Source organism: Aethalodelphis obliquidens, unplaced genomic scaffold (assembly GCF_003676395.1).
Source record: "Aethalodelphis obliquidens isolate GAN/ISIS:26980383/991018 unplaced genomic scaffold, ASM367639v1 scaffold51, whole genome shotgun sequence".
Lineage (NCBI taxonomy): Eukaryota > Metazoa > Chordata > Mammalia > Artiodactyla > Delphinidae > Aethalodelphis > Aethalodelphis obliquidens.
This window is the reverse complement of record NW_020837995.1, coordinates 15,198,162-15,215,353: the sequence shown is the minus strand read 5'-3', so window position 1 is coordinate 15,215,353 and position 17,192 is coordinate 15,198,162. Positions and strand designations below refer to the sequence as shown.

The window sequence follows — 17,192 nt, the reverse complement described above, 5'->3', positions numbered from 1 at the left end:
GGCTTCTCTTGTTGCAGAGCACAGGCTCTAGGCGTGCGGGCTTCAGTAGTTGTGGCACGTGGGCTTAGTAGTTGTGGCTCGCGGTCTCTAGAGTGCAGGCTCAGTAGTTGTGGTGCACGGGCTTAGTTGCTCCGCGGACTGTGGGCTCTTCCTAGACCAGGGCTCGAACCTGTGTCCCCTGTATTAGCAGGTGGGTTCTTAACCACTGCGCCACCAGGGAAGCCCAAGCCCTTTTCTTTTACCTTCCCCCCTTTTCCTTTTTTTGTCCCTTTATAGAACTAAATATGTCTGACTGTTTGATTTTATTGCCAGACTAAAATTAGCCCATAGTGATCTGGCAACTATAATATTCAACGGGAGGGAAACATGGCAAGTAGTCACCTCACATCTAAATCTGTGTGAACTGGGTTATCATACATCCTTGTATGCCTGGGGATAGTCTCAATGTTTACATCTGTCATTTGTGTGTAATTATTATTAACTCTCCCTTTTACTCTCTGAAGTTTTTGGTTTGGATGATGGATTTTTATGGCTACGTATTTTGATAAATGATATTCATTTATTTCAAATACCAGTCTGTATAGAGTCAGTAATGATATTAACTATAAACAGAACCATTGTCTGGTTTTCCTCCTCCTGGAAGTTTCTCTAAGGTTCTTCTTTGTGCTCTTATCATCACTGTTTTCTACTTTTATTGATTTAAATCTACAGTATCTCGTCCATGCCTGTTTCTGTAATATACTTGGTGCCACTCTTACATGTGGAGTTCAAATTGTCATATTGAATAAATGACTTTGGCACTGTGGTTGAAAAGCAGAATTAGCGGAGCTCTTTGTGGCCTGGTAAAAATTAAATTTCTGGGCAGTTGCTACTGTTTTCAGGGATAAAAGAGTGAAATGGAGGATAAAAGGGAGGGAAGAGAGATTAGGGGACTGGGCATAAAAGAGCAATTGTTTTTCTAAAAATAATTTTGTTTGAATTTGTAAGTTTGTTATTAGGCATGGTGACTTGGTGTCATTTTGTGCTAGCTTACCTTATCTTGCTATAAAATTCACTTTAGAAGTAAGGATTTAACATTAAAAAATTTTATTTTAATAAAATATTAAATCCTAAGCAAATTTATTTTGATTTCAATTTTGTATATTATAACCTGTATATATTCATTACTTTATATGAGTTGCATTATATTCAGAATATAAAATGACGAGAATAATGCTTATATGATGTGCTGTTTTAAAATCATTGATGTTTTTAGCCAAGTTATCATTTCATTGGCTACGAGAAATTTCAAACCTGTGCAGTGAAATGGAACCTGTTTAAACAGACTAGTAATTCTATAATTTTTATTTTATAGGTCATGTAATGTTTGCAGAAATAAAAATGGAGAATGGAAAGTCAAAAGGCTGTGGAACGGTCAGATTTGACTCCCCAGAATCAGCTGAAAAAGCCTGCAGAATAATGAATGGCATAAAAATCAGTGGCAGAGAAATTGATGTTCGCTTGGATCGTAATGCATAATTTGAAACCACGGTTGGAACATTCTTACATCTGTTTTGCTGAATCTCCTAGTAAAAGTCATTTTTTTAAGTAATACTGTATGCTTACAAAAGTTGTAAAGATGAACTTTTAAAACTCCCACCAGCTTTTAACAGTATAGTGTTAATATACTGTGATTTTTGTTAATCTCAAGTTTGGATTTTTAAAGACAGCAAGTCTGGTCATTCAGTTTAAATGAATGGTTATACTATTTTTAATGAAATAAGCCATTTTCTTGTTATTTTCAGTTCTGCATAGTGGGATTTGTTTGTTCAAGTGTCCCCAGCTTTTATCAACTTATTGTAAGGTAAAACATAGATGGTTTTTTCAAAACTTCTGTTTAATATATGTAATTGTCCTTGAAAAGAAAGGGCTCAGACAAATTAGGATATGATTTTGGTTGGTTTTAAATTTTTCTTGGTGATAAAGAATTACTGTAAGTAAGTTTTAGATTCTAAAGTTCAGAATATTTTTTATTTGACTTAAATGGAGAAATGGAGTTTTCCTTCTCAGCCCTTCCCCGTCATTCACATTTTCCACATAACATTAACCACCACAGCCCCTTATTTTATTATTTCCAATAATTCCAAGTTCATACAGAACTGATAATGTTGCAAGCCCCAAGTATAATAATAGGCAGACTAGTCCCAACTTTCTGTCTAGTTTCCAGCCATTAAGGTGAACTGCTAAGAGAAGAAAAATAATTGAAATGTTGAGAAAGATGGTTATGTAAGTTAGTCCTCTACTGTTCACTTCTACAGGAGCAGATGCATTTATAAATGCAGTTTTAATAAACCATGGAACTCCTAGGCACAACATATCGAACACATTGGATCCCACGATGTTAGACATAGCCATATCTCCTTTGCCTGTAAAAAAAAAAAAGCATGTTGTTAAAATATGCACACCAATACTGTATTTTATTAATAAGCTTCATAAGAAAAAACACTGGATACTTTCTCTGTTTGTTTTGGAAAATTGTTGTATTAGAGGAAAAGTCTTAATGAATTTGTATTTTTAAATTTTGGGGGGTTAGTATTTAAAGTCTTAACCTTTATTTATCTAATAATAATTATCTTTATTTATTAAACCATTTTTCAATAAGGTATGTAGATTACTTGTTGCTTTTCATTCTAACATGGTTATGGTTTAATGCACATTTCAGATGAATATTACTTGGGCGATTAGATTTAGTGAAATTAATCTGCTATTAAATAGTAAATCCTTCCTCTGAGTCACTCCTTTTTTTTTCTTCAAAGTATGTTACTGAGGAAATAAATATTTTAAAGTTACCTTTGCTCAGTGTATTTCAGCCAGGCTTTTAAGAAGGGCACTGCAGCTTGAGGGACCTACTTCTTACCTTTTCTTGCAACCAACACACTTGCAATCGTGTCTGGTATGCTTGTTCCTGCTGCTAATAAAGTAAGGCCCATTACTGTATCTGGAATTTCTAATGTTTCCCCTGAAATAAACATAGATATTACAAGTTACAAATCTTACAGATTCGCTAACTGTTCTCTGCAGATATTTCAGATATTTCTTTCCTGAAAAAGAAAATAGGCATATTTAGATTTCAGAACCAATATGTATTTACTTAGATTTTAGCTACCAAAATATTTGAATAATATTGGTGAATTGGTAACCCAGGTAGCACAGATTTTTAATGACAGATATCGATATTTAATACACAAAATTCTACCAAGGAGTAATTTCCTTGCCTGGTATGCTTACAGAAGTTTTGGCTGTCCACTGTTGTCAAGGCTGTTGCTTAAAATATGCTAATGAGATTGGTCATTTTCTCTTTTCCCTTTTAAAAACATTTGCTAAAGAGGTCAGATTTAAGCAAATTATTTGTAGCTGTTTTTAAGCTGTACATGTGTTAACACGGTATGCGCTTTTAAATTCCTACTTTAGTGACAGACCTTAGTTTAGTGTTTTCTTTGGGAAATCATAAATCTGAGGAAAACAGAATAGGATTCGGCTTGAGTCTTTCTAACTTTATGGTCCCAGTTTAATACTTGTGTTAAGTCTGATGTCAGTTCAACATTTTTCATAAATGTATTCATTTTGGGAAACACAACTAGAGGGAAGTTTAAAAAAAAAAAGTAATTGTAACTGCTCTTAATATTGTAATTGAAAACTTACTTTAGAATTTTTTTTTCTTAAAATGTTAATTAGAAGAACTTCAAGTAGCGTATTTATTGCATGCTTATATATTGATACTGGAATTGTAATTGGTTGTTAATTTTGTTACTGGTTTGCCAGAGTTCATATGTACATAAATAACACTAATATTTATCATCTTGGGGACTGTTCTATGATCTAGTACTTCATTTTGTTCTTTTCTTGCTTTCCTAATGTCAAATGTGATCTGTCTGAGAAAATTTAGAGTTTTAATATGCAAGCTATTGGACTTTTTCATCTTACTCTTAAAAAAAAGTAAAAGAAAAAGAAATAGAATAGCATACTATTCTAAGTCATATATTAATTTGAGAAAAGTCAGAGGTCAGCAAATTTTTTTCGAAAGGGTGAGATAGTAATTATTTTAGGCTTTGCAGGCTATATGATCTCCGTTGCAGTTATTCAGCTCTGCCAGTGTAATGTGAAAGCATCCATAGATAATATATAAATTGATGGGCATGACTGTGTCCAGTAAAACTTAACTCTCAAAAGGAGACTCAGTGATTTGGGCACACAGGTGGTGGTTTGCTCACCTATGATATAAGTCCATTCAGCTTAACCTTTCTGGGAGAAATTCCTGATTTTTTTGTTCATTGTTTATATTCAGTTTTTCCTTCTGGACTAGGAGTTCTGTGGGACTAGAGCTACTTACGACCAAGCAGTAATAGTTAAATCTTAATCATGAAGGTAGTAGAAACCTAAAATGAAACTTTATTTTGTACCCTTTTTATTCATTTCATACTACGTTTATATTCCCATATTAAAAAGCAAAATAAAATGTAATCCAGTTAAACAGTGAGTACCCATCGTTTTCTCAAAACACTGGCACCTTGCTATATTTTTTATTATGGAATGGAATTCAATATAAAGACTATATTGTGCACCCATGCAATGTGATTTAATTATTAGCATAATAGAAAGACATTCTGTGAATTTGATTTCATTTATAACATGTACATTCCTTTGACTTGTACCCCTGGGCTGTATATAACAGTGAGAATATAGTTGACATGTGATATACAACTCACAAAACCTGAATGAGCTTGTTGGTGTATTAATATTTAATCTTTCTGTAAATAGCACTAATCTTTAGTCTTTACTGAAAAAAAATTTGCTCTTTAACTAGACTACACTTAGTGAATATATGCTTTGTTCTTATATAAAACTGATTATTTTATTTTTAAATTGTGCTCTTATGCTTAAGATACATACCAGTTATTGTGACCATCCAAACCAGGATATATGTAAATGCAGATATCCACAGTGCTGACATGAAAAAGGTTATCACAAAGTAATTTTTCCAAAACTTTCTTCTACAATCTGGTGTGGTTAGAAAAAGTAGTATAATAATGGGAAGGGATAGTACCCAAAAAACTCTTTTCAAGTCTGCTTCAGGCATGTTGAAAACACTTGGTGGATCTGTTAAGGAAAAATTAAACGATTTTGAGTTTTCTCAAGTGGCCAATTAAGTTAGAAATGTTCATTTAGAGAGCTGTATTGAAATAAATTAGCTGTATCAGTTTTTAAGAGGCTATTTAAAACATTCGAATACCTCATTACTGATATTGCTGGCAAAGAAACTAATTGAGACTTCAGGGCTGACGGTGTAAAATGTGATACTCAGCGTTTCTTGATTTGGGGCCTTAAATCCATCAAAATGTCTTGGATCATTCACTAAGTATGTTAGAGACATAATGTTTATGAAGTGTCAGTTCAACATCTCTTGGTTTTCTACAGTGTGGATGGTCTTTAGTAACTTTTGCTTATGGGATTAACTGGCTGTCTTACCTTAGCTATCCCCGTTGTTTCCATTTCCCAGTATTGATGGTACCTCCAGCCTGCCCTATGTATCACATAATGTATACTTAGGGAGTATAAGATAATTATAGCATAATCTTTTTATTAAGTTGAATATTTCTAATTCTCATTGTAAGTGTCTTTAGGGGACTTGTTTCATTATTTTCTTTGATTAATTTACCAAACACAGAATTGACCACAATTCTTAGAAAGAACCTTAAGAAAATAGGCACTAGTATAGAATCTACAATGTAACTTATAAGACTTGAGTATGTTTTTTAAATTCAATACTTAGTGGAAGACAATAATATATTCAATAAAAAGGGGAATTCACTTTAAAATTGTTTAAAATTTGTATGGCATTTATAAAATACTATACCCATATATTAGGTCACATTACAACGAATGCTAGTAAAATAACTCATAAAAAATTTTTTGCCAAGCCTCAGCCAATGGGCCAGAAAGTAACAGATATAATTTTAGTGTGATAAAAAATGTTTGGACTGGTTCTTTTGAGTTTCTTGTTATAAAATTTAACTTAGACGTGTGTACCTCTTGCGCCTGAAAGACTAGAAACTATAATTTTTGTAAGAAGGGTAAAAGTCATACTTTAACTTTTTAAGGTAATAAATTAGAATAAGTTCCCTGTCTACTAAATAAAATTTAGAATCTGTTTCTTACAACCACTTTATAAAAAAAATAACCACCAAATTTGTATTTCTGGCCATAGCTGAATTCGACTTCCTACTAAATATATTTACTTAAGTGTTTTGCTACTGCTTCAAATGACATGTTTAAAATTCAACTGTTTCCTTCCTACTTTCTTTTTTCCCACACCAGCTTTTCTTCCTTAATTCCTAGTTTTTGTAAGTGGTGTTCTCATCTTCTTAATCAGTCATGATCAAAAGCCTCCGAATTATCTCTGCTCCCAAGTAGCCCTTCAGTGGCCTGGTCTTGGTGATGCTCCCTTTGCAATGTCTCACATCTGTTCTCTTGTATCCCCCCCTGCCTTCACTTTGTCTAGACATCTGTTAAACACATCAGTTGGTTTTGTAGCCTCTTAAAGACCTCCATGTCTTTTATCCCATATTTCAGTTCTGATAATTTCTCTGCTCACAAACCTGCAAACACTCTTAATTTAGCATTTAAGACTCTCTCCTCTTCCTTTCTATCCACCTTTCTTCTGCTTCCATTCTGCACATGCAGTGCTCCAGTTATGTTAGTACTTGAGCAGACCTTTTGCTCATGTTATTTCCTTGTCAGTCCATGGAATACTCTTTACTCTTATCTCTGCATCATTTACTTATGACTAATAAGTAACAGCTATTGAAGTCTAGACTTCAATAGCTGTTACTTATTATTCAGAAATCAGGTTGTTAGTTAAAATCTTACTATTCTACAAGGCTTAGTTTTAATGCTCCCTTCTCCGTGATAATCTTTCCTATCTAACCATCTTCATCAAATTTTATACCATCTGTCCCGTTTAGGAACCACAGTTATGCGTTATTTGTTTCTCTTTACAGTACTTAAATGTTCACATTTTAGCTATTTGGGTTTTTTTTTCCCCCCCTGTAGTATTGGAAGCTTCTTTAGGGATAGGTCTGCCTCTTGATCATCCCTTAATCCCCGTAGTGTTTTTTACATAGTAAGTATATAGTACTTAATGAATTGAAATGAAATTAAGTTTTGCTAGTGAATAGACTTAATAGTAGCCAGGATGTGGTTATTACCTTCAGAAACCTGACTAAGACCATGTAAACTTATGGAAAGCTGGGAGTAGCCAGAATCTTCATGAAATACTCCACTGTCAGTTCTTGACTGCCTACGGATGAATGGTCGATCCTCATCTTCCCATCCCATCAGTGGCTGTTGTTCACTTCTCTCTTCCATTGCTTTGGCAAGGCAGGTGCAGCAAGGACTGCATTTCTTTATAATATATTGGTTAATTTTAATGTCAAAACACAGCACCAAAACATACAATCCGTATATCAAAAGCAGTGAAGTTCCTTCATACCTATAAATTAGAGAAATTTGTGTGTTTTTCAATTAAAAATGTGAAAGTTATTTTAGAGTTAGTAGCTTTGGGGCAGTATCTGCTTAATTTTCTAATGCAGCAATAGAACAGAAATGTTCTACATATATTTTGGTTTTGCAGATGTGTCCACCTTTGGTTACAGCATTAATAAAAATGTATTGATGAAAGCTTGACACTGTCCTTTCTGTATTTCAAAAACAAAGATGATAAATTCATTGTCTTAATTTGTAGAATCCTTCCTAATGGCAGGCATAAAAAGTTCTTTAAACATAATAGTAATTATAGACTTTCAAAATAAAAGTGAAACTAATGAATAGTGATGGGCATTCTCCACCTCAGGTCATTGGAAGAATATAATAATTATAAGAACATATAGTATTTGTTCATTTCAATTGTATAGGAATTTTGTGTAAAATATTCAGAATATATTAGACTTTGGCTGGAGCCTTTCAGTTTGCTATACAGAGATTTTTCGAAGATTTTAATGTAAATGAGTTTGGCTTGCATTCACAAGAAAGCAAGGATGTTCTCAAAAATAAAATTATACCTAAGGCACTGAGAACCGTTTTCCTGTACTCTGGCTTGCTGTTTAAAGGATTTTCATTAGCTAATACCATCACATTTGAACCTTGCATTTACCTTTTATTTTATAGCCATTGAGTCTCTGCTACAGCTTGAAAGCACGGAGTTCTTGATTTCCCTAATGGGGGGGAGCATTAGCTTGGATGCTCTCACAGTCACTGTCCCCTTACAGACAACTGCTAAGTCCCAGAAGCATCCCCATTGTAACCAACAGTCTTTCCTTGGGAGACAGGCTAGATTTCAGGATGATTCATTTAAAAAATTTGCTCCCTGCGAGGTTTAAAGTGTTTTGATAGCAGGTATTGATGCAGCACTGCCAAATTGTAGTATTCCAGAGGGGTGCCGTTTACAGTGTTTTCTATTTTTCTGGTGATCTCTGGCATTGGGCAATGTACAATCCGTATGGCTGTGTTTCACATTTCTTTATCCGTTAAGATTCCTAGTGTAGTGATAAACACCTACTCGTTAGCTGAAACGATTACTATCTGTTCACTAAGTCACCCCCTTTTTCATTTTCTTGGGACAGCAAGGCATGGGGAGATTATAAAGCAAACAGGTTTTAATATTGAAACCTAAACGTTTTTGATTTTTAGAGGAAGAAGGCTATAGTTCCTCTTACTAAATGAACATCAGGGAGAAAGTTGGAGGAATTTAAAGGAACTTCTTTTACTTCCTTTGTCATCTTCTCCAATCTTGTGACCATGGTCACTTTTAACGGAAGCAAGGTAAACCACCCAATAGATGAAGAAGCCACCTGTTAGGGCTTTAACGGACAACAAAAGTTGGGAGATCTTCTCAACAGAAAGTCAGTGGAGAGAAAGAAGGGTGGTAACATCCAGTGGTTAGATAGAAAAAAGACTGACTTGACTAAAGAATTGCAAAGAAGGGAGAAGAACCCAACTAGCAATGGTTGTGAGGGGGTTAGCTCAGAGACCTACAGGGAAAATGTACGGAAGTGGCGGATAATTGAGAAGTGATTGAAATAACATTTTTGAAAAAAAAAGAAATGTTACTAAACCATCAGAATTTTATAAAAATCCTCTCTGTAACTGTTTTACATTAAGAATAATGATTATTCAAGCTTACCAGTAAACTTGGTTGTCAAATATTATGGCAAGAACTGCTGCTACACTAATCATGTATGCTGCACAGTCTCTGAATAGGGGCCAACATGATAGCGTTGAAACCTATAAAATAATTAATGTTTTCCATTACACTGTAACTTCTTCAAGTACTTGCTTAGTGCAATAATAAAATTGTTTGTATATTTGTAGCTAAATATTGTTGCCTTTTGCATATTGCATAGAGAAAGGAATTTTAAGAAAAATTGTGTTTCTAAACCTAGTCTGATTTTCATAAATTTGACCAAGAGGTATTTGTGGGTTAACTTAAAATTGAATACATGTTGTTTTTCTACCGATTAATAAATTTAATTGAACGCATTACTAGTGCCTTGTTTGTTCTAGACTGTGAACGGTTCTTATAATTTGTCAAGGCAATAAATTTTGTTGAATAAAGTTGTTTTACATACCACGTTAGATAGTAAGCCACAGGCTGCACAGATGCCAAGGAGATTATAAATTGCAGATCCAAGAATGGTGCTGATGCCAATATCGCCCTCTGTGATAAATACACCTATAAGCAAGATAGTAGCTCAGTTAGTATTGACTTGGAGAAGATCAAATCACATGGAGTAAGAAAAAATATAAGGAGCAATATTTACCTAGGAAAGCAGTAACCAATTCAGGAGCTGAACTACCGGCTGCCATAAAAGTTGCACCTGCAACATTCTGGGACAATCCAAAGGCTGAAGACAAATGAGATTATGTTATGCCTGGTAAAGTGACAAATGAAAGTATGTCTTTATAACTAAATAGATATATATATCAAAGCTACACCTTCACAGAAAATCACTAATATTAACTTTAGCTGGAAAATAGCCAATAGAGGCAGCGTGCTAGGCATTATTTACCCTAGGTCAGAAAGTTAGTGTCAAAGTTAGAACTAAAACTCAGGTTTCCAAGGCTTTGATAGCAATCCTTTGTTGATGTTATTGCTATCTCTACTGATATTTGACACTCAGTCTTTCCAGACTCTCAAACTCTGGTGTGCTTTGTTGAGTCCCGTTCACCTGTGGTCAGTATTTCCTTATTCTTGCCTGTGGGGACCGTTACCTGTCGCTCACTCTCAGGTCCACATCAGGTTCTACTTCTCTGCTGAGACATCTACCTTTGACATTACTGATTCCTTTTGTTGTTGGCGGTGTGACAACAAAACAAAAATAGCTACGATATTTCTGCCCACATGATTTTCCAGAACTTCTCCATTCCCTATCAAAAAACCAAACCAAAACAAAAAACAAGGTGGAGTTTATGTTTACATCATCTGAGCCTAGATGAGCCTTTGTGACTGCTTTGACTAACAGTATGGCAGAGCCGTAATATTTCTGAAGCTAGGGCATAAAAGGTGACAAAACTTTCTCATGGTTTTCTCTCTCTAGGAACATTTGCTTCAGAGCCCTAAGTGATCGCATAAAAACCCTGGCTACCATACTGGAAAGACCTTGTGAAGAGCCCACATAGAAATAGAGATCCCTGAGGAACCCTGGCTGGTGCAGCCCCCCAGTTTTGAATCTTCCCATCCCAGGCACCAGACATGTGAAGGAGGGAGTTTTCAGATAATTCTAGTCCTCTCTTCTTACTATAACTGCATGAGAGACCTCAAGCAAGAACCACTCAGCTGAGGCCAGTAAACCCCCAAAGCTGTGAGAGGTATGAAATGATTGTTCTTTTAAGCTAATAGTTTTGGGGTGATTTGTTAAGCAGCTGTAGATAACTGGAACACCTGACTATTGTTCATTTATTTGTTATTTATCTATTGACTACCTAGTATGCCAGATGCTTTTTTTATGTGCTAGGAATGTGGCAGCAACAAAACCGACAAACGTTTCTCATCTTCTGGAATTTAATTATAGTGAGAACAGACAGGATAAGAAAACTATGTATTATGTTAGGAGCAAAAGCAGGGTGGGGGGATATAAAATGTCATGGAGGAAAGATTGTAATTTTAGATTGGGTAACCAGAAAGGACTTCACTGAGATGGTAACTTAACAAAGACTTCAAAGTGAGGGAGCTAACCTCACATAGACCCAGGAGTATTCTAGGCAGATGGAGTGAGTGCAAAGAATTTGAGGTAGAAGCTAGCCTGCGTGTTCAAGAAACAGAAAAAGACTGGAGTGTCTGGAATAAAGTGTGTGAAGGAGAGCTGTAGATGATGAGGTCAAAGGTAATAGGTGGCTAGATCATGTAAGGCCTTGTGGATCCTAGCAAGGACTTGGGCTTTTATTGTGAAGAATATGGGAAGTGCTTGGAAAGACATCCACAGTGTTGCTTGCTGGTAATACCAGCCGCAGTCATCTTTTTTATCCCCATGAGATCATCTGGTCTCAGAGGCCCAACCAGCTTGTTGGGCCACCTGTTAAGCCTCCATTGTGAAAAATCCTCTCAGGGTAGTCGGAATTATCTAATCCAGGCTCTCTATCCTATTCCTTACTATTTTCCTTTGGTCACCTTGCTTGATGATCATCTACTTGTAGTGACTAATGAAGAGAGAGAAGTAATCATTTATGTAAGTGACATTTCATAGCATTTCTTATACTGGTTAGAGTAATTTTACATATAAATATATAGTATATATATAGTATATCGTATTTATACTCTTACTACAACTCTGATATGTAGTAGGACCAATTGGCCATGAAACTTAAAATAGAACAAGATGAAGCATGTTGTTCTGTTCTTAACTTTTTCATTTTATGTATGAAGTAAATAATATCTTACATTCATGGTATACAGTTCACGATCATGTACATAATTTAATCATCTCAGCTATCCTCAGATGTGAGTGGTGGTATTTCCATTTTACAGATAAAGAAACAGGTCCAGAAGGTTAAGTAACTAAAAGTTACATGGAGAGCAAGGATCTTAAATGTGAGGAATTAGGGCATAAACCACAAGTCTGTTGCTTCTAAACCCAGTGCTATTTCTGTTTCATCACAGAAACTCAATATAATATAAGAATGGCACTTAAGCCAATTATGGGGGACAATTGAGTCATTTTCTTTCCTGCCTCACGGCACTGGTACATAACTACCACTGTTCCATTCCTTGCTAGGGGGAAAATAGCTAATGGGAGTCAGGAATAATTTGGACGTTTTCCAGCATATTCCAGAGAATGTATAAATTTAGTGATATTACCATGAATTCTCTTCTCAAATCAAACCAGGGCTCGATAATATGTGGAGGAAATTAAAAAAGAACAAAGTGCTTCATCTTGAAGTAACTGTCTAAACTCAGGGCAGCTGAAGTGTGAATGGCCAATCTTCATTTAATGCTGGCTGAAGAATGCTTCATTAGAAAAATTCAGTCTTGAGAGAGAAAGGGTGATCCATCCGGCTGTTGCAAGGTAGGAAAATAGGTGGCCCTTTTGAGCACTTTCACTCTCAAAAGGCAGTAACAATAAAGCTTGTTGCTATTCACTGGGCTCTATTTGAGTTATGAAAAGAAAGGTTCTGTACAGATGGATGTGTAAAAACTTCAAAGATATTTTAACAAGTTATATCTTAAGGTTCTGAGCATATTTTATAAAATGGTTTATACCTTTGAACTTTAGAATCGACTGGCTTTGTCTTCACTGACCCTTGGGTAGCATTTCTCTCTGCTATAGTTTATTATTAAAGATAAATTGTTCTGGTTTCCCCCCTCTCCCAAGAGCTATTACTTTTTTCCCTCTCTATTACTCTAAAGGAATAATCATATTTCCTTCAGGATATAGTGGAAATGTTCAAGGTGAGTTTTCTTTATAGGTTTAGATATTACATTGTTTATATAAAGTGCAACTTTATGATAATGAACTGATTACTGGAACTCATCAGACTTTTTCTTAAGCATGTTCTCTTCTCTGGTACCATGTTGGAAAGTTTGTAACGGTTTTTGAAAATCCTCTTCTGGAAATACAGTAGAAAGAGTTTTAAACTAAAATAGAGACCTGGCTTCTGGCCTTGCCACTACCTTGATGTGAGACTTTAGATAAGTCATTCAGACAAGTCTTGTATTTTGCCATCTGTAAAATGGAGGGTTGGACTACACAATATTTAGGTATCTTCTAATATTATCAATTTTTACAAAAAATATAAATTCTATGCCTTAAGCCTCTATACTGCTTCTTACTGTTAAATCAATTCCTTTTATAAATAAAAATCCCCTTTGTTGCTGAAAATTTAGAAAATGGAGGAGAAAACAATGGGGAGGATCATTTATAATTTTAACATTGTATTTTAACCACTGCTACCGTTCTTTATGTATTTCCAGTTCTTTTCACCATGTGCGTTTAATAGAGTTACAAGAGAAGGCTATAAGCAATTTGGTGTCTTCTGGCACAATTTTGTAAAGTCCTCAGTGATAGCAAATTTTCATGCCTTGTGAATGGATTTGAATTTTGGAAGCAATTAAAAGTCATTCAGACCCAACTCTAGTGACTAGGGTGGGTAGGCATGCTGAGTAATTCTATTCAAAATGAAGTATGACAGCAAACCAATGTCTTTTATGATTTGCAAAATTGGTTCTGATACTAATTCCAAATATATTCTAGAAATGTTTTGAGTGAAGTCAGCATCATTGAAATAAATGCCTAGCCCCTCAATGTACAACTGCATGTATATCTCTGTGGTGCTTTTAACAGGAAATAAAAACATTTGAAGTACTTTAGAGTTATCATCTCATATTTTGTCTGAGCTATAACGGAATAAATTCTGAAACTCTGTATAATGTTTTGAAAGGCCTGATTCCACTGAAAAAGAAAGACTCCCCCATGGCCTAATCTAACAGCTTTAACATTAATTAATTTCCACTTGCCCTAAGTCTATCATATAAAGCATATGTAAGACATTTTATCTCCAAAGCTCACAATTACCTGAGTTTTGTCTCCATAACTTGCCCAAAGTCACATAGGTAGTAGTTGCAGAGATGGGATGGGCAGCTAGACCTTTTTGAATTTAAAAAGCTGCTCTTTCTGTTACCCATGTAAGTGAAGAGATTAATACATAGCTTTATTATTATCATCATCATCATCATTGCCTGTTCCTGAATAGCATCTTGGTAATATCCAGACCACTTAGCACTTATTTAGATCCATATACCTGGGGTAGGTTTAGATGCAATCCAAGGTGACCACAATGTATTTATTTATATTTTAAATTTAGATTAGTTTAGATCAGAGGGAGAAGAAAAACAGAGAGGATGAAAATGCTCTTAAGAGGAGAATGAGTGCCTGTGTGGCGGGAGGAAGTGCTATTCTTAGATTCTTTGTTCTTTGGAAAGGCTTTGCCTCTGTAAATTTCATAAGGATTAAGAATCAAACAATCCCCTGAAACTGTCGGCTATCCAAATGCCATACTCACAGAATTATTCCACTCCCTTTCAATTTTATCAATTTAGAATTAATTCTACCTGGAATTAAAACTTGCCTTTCTTTCTTATTGTCTATTTCTGAAACACAAAGTAGAACATGGGCAAATATTAGCTCAAAGCAGAGTGAATAAGAATAAATTTTTAATAAAAAAGTAAATATTTTATTTAAGTATGTTTCTGAAAACCTTACTAAGATCATTTTCACTTAAGACATGTTATACTTCAAAGGATCAACATGGTGGAGGGATTAGAACTACTAACTGAATAGCGTATTAGTGTAACATTTAAAAAGAAAAGTTTCATAACTAGCTCATTGTGGACTTTGGGCTATATCAAGTGACCAGTCACTAGGGGTTCTCATGTTTCTCTCTAGTTAGCTTAGGAAAAGTTAAAGAAAGGTGATTTAAACAGTGGTTAAATAACTCTAGGAGATCCCCATTACATGTTAAAACAATACATAAAAAGGATTTGTTTTGACTTTATACTGAACTCTTGTGTTTCTAAAAATGAACTGCTTATAAAGATGAGAGGTAATAGTCCTACTATTTGGGCTACAAGTTAATATAGTTTATATTATATATAAATGTGTTCAAAGAATCATCTTTAGTCTCTTTTCCTTTAGAACTTAAATGGATAAAAGAGAAAATAGGATTAGAGGAAGGGGGTATAGCAACAACATTTTCTTGTATTGGTTCTACATAGTTAAGATGACAGCAAAATGTCTCAGGGTATGTGCTTGCTTTTCCAGTTTTGTGGTGGGGAGGAGAGGTTGTGTGACTTTGATGGTCATGAGTTGAGGAAGAAAGGGAAGGATCCTTGTTGAAAGCCTCAAGTGGTGGTGGTTCTAATGGTAATTGACAGACCAGCATATATAGCTACAGACAGAGACAGCTACACTTGGCTGAGTTGGCCCTGGCCAGGGCGTCAGCAAGAGGCTCTGCCCTCCACCACTTCCAACTTATCCCCTGCATGGAGACTCCAGTCCTGAGCCTTTTCTAGTCTTCACCTTGCTGAGGACCCTTGTGCTAACCAAATGAACCACTGTTAGTGATTGGAGGAGGGGTTCCTAGGGTGATGGGGTGGGCCGGGGGGTGTGCCAATTCAACCATTGCATCCTAGGTTGGGACTCAGACATGTACTCCATAGAAAGTCATTGCGTTATACATGATGGTTTGGTTCCACAGTACTGCACTATGATTTCATGTACATCATAGACAAAATGCTCAGTTCTCAGAGTCTCATTATTGCAGGTTACCATTTATAACATTAATTTACAGCCCCCAGTAGGTTGCTAAAATTCTTAACTGATTTTTTTAAGTGACTTGGTGGATTCTCATTATTTTGTAGTATATTTCCTCTGTAGTTACAATGAGTATTTGATGTATTTTTGTGGTCAAAATTTCCAGTGCCCTTGGGAGGAAAAATACCTTTTAAAATTGTTCAGAAAGAACAGTTCTTCTGAAACAACCATATTACGGCAGCTCATCTCAAACAAGGACGTGTAAAATTATATCACACAGCAATTGAAAACATTCTTGGGTTTTGGCATTAGAGAAACCAGGGCTCTCCTGTGTACTGGCTGTGTAGTCTTGAGAAATTATATATTCTCTCAGCCTCGGTTTTTTCATTAGTAAAACCAATCTAATAGTCCCTACTTTATAGGGTTTCTGTGAAGACTAAATATAATCATATATGTTTAATTTAGAACCATGCTTGGTCTTCTATAATTGTTTTATGATAAATAACTATAATAAGTATATAAATAGTTAATAGCATTCCAGTACATTGTAGAATGCTCTGTAAATTGTTTAGAGGATTATATTAATACTTATTAGTTGGGTAGGACTATTATAGCTTGTCAAAGAACTATGGGGAAATGTAAAGCATTTGCAGACTTTCTGAAGTTAGTTTCTGTGGATGTAAAGAAATTCCAGAGAAATTGTTTTTTATTGTTGATGTCCTAATTTGGACAAGACCATACTAAGACCTTGGAAAGAGAAACGACAGAATTAATTTAGAGGCATTTAAAAAATGAATCCAGCTAGCACTATTTCCATTTCATTTCATTGCCAGCATTTTCAATGCTGAAGACCGGGGTCAATTCTTAGCAGCTGAAGATTTGGCAGTGATGTGGGCATCCATCAATCACACATCCATAATAGCTACTGTGTTACACTTCAGAGCAAAGAGCTATTCACTTGAGAAATGAATGTTTGCTGATGATGTTCCAAAGTAATTCCACAAATGGCATGGTGGAAATCATTATTATAGATATTTTATGAAGTTGCTTAATGAAGATTATTTTGAAGTAGCAATCTAAATTTTAATGCAGTAGTTTCTTCTGCAGGGCTAGAAAGTTATCTGTTTATTTACCACTCCCAAGACAGGTTTTTATTTAAAAAATTCTTGATGGATTTATTCTTTCAGTCAAGTCATTGTTTGGAAATGTGAAAACGAAAAACAAGCAAAAAAAAAGTGATTTTTTTGTTTGTTTTCCAGGAAGAGAAGGATTCTAAGTGGGGATATGGTACCTTGAATTTTTAATTTCTTAATTTTATATAATTAATATGATTTAGTTTTTCTAATGAGAAGT

General features: G+C 35.0%; 2 protein-coding genes and 1 long non-coding RNA gene across 14 annotated transcripts in view; 2 read left to right on the top strand and 1 right to left on the bottom strand.

The window, feature by feature from the left end:
* MYEF2 (myelin expression factor 2) overlaps positions 1 to 2,763 on the top strand; it is a 180,902-nt gene extending 178,139 nt beyond the window's left edge. For 8 of the 11 annotated variants that reach the window (XM_027084225.1, XM_027084223.1, XM_027084224.1 and 5 more), the window contains one exon: positions 1,355 to 1,525. In XM_027084225.1, the coding sequence (XP_026940026.1) occupies positions 1,355 to 1,518 (164 nt within the window). In that variant the 3' untranslated portion in view covers positions 1,519 to 1,525. Of the gene's footprint in view, positions 1 to 1,354 lie in introns of all 11 variants that reach the window. The other 3 variants (XM_027084221.1, XM_027084222.1, XM_027084231.1) reach the window with 3 other exon arrangements.
* Positions 2,055 to 17,192, bottom strand: part of SLC24A5 (solute carrier family 24 member 5) — a 19,582-nt gene continuing 4,444 nt past the window's right edge. The window contains exons 3-9 of the mRNA XM_027084232.1: positions 9,855 to 9,938; positions 9,663 to 9,766; positions 9,218 to 9,318; positions 7,245 to 7,528; positions 4,930 to 5,136; positions 2,897 to 2,998; positions 2,055 to 2,405 (exon numbers count right to left, since the gene is read on the bottom strand). Coding sequence (XP_026940033.1) covers positions 2,083 to 2,405; positions 2,897 to 2,998; positions 4,930 to 5,136; positions 7,245 to 7,528; positions 9,218 to 9,318; positions 9,663 to 9,766; positions 9,855 to 9,938 — 1,205 coding nt within the window. The 3' untranslated portion in view covers positions 2,055 to 2,082. The remainder of the gene's footprint in view (positions 2,406 to 2,896; positions 2,999 to 4,929; positions 5,137 to 7,244; positions 7,529 to 9,217; positions 9,319 to 9,662; positions 9,767 to 9,854; positions 9,939 to 17,192) is intronic.
* The window catches only part of LOC113608137 (uncharacterized), a 21,549-nt gene continuing 14,691 nt past the window's right edge, over positions 10,335 to 17,192 (top strand). The window contains exons 1-2 of one of the 2 annotated variants that reach the window (XR_003428221.1): positions 10,335 to 10,902; positions 12,417 to 12,596. This is a non-coding gene — a long non-coding RNA (uncharacterized LOC113608137). Of the gene's footprint in view, positions 12,597 to 17,192 lie in introns of both variants that reach the window. The other variant, XR_003428220.1, reaches the window with a different exon arrangement.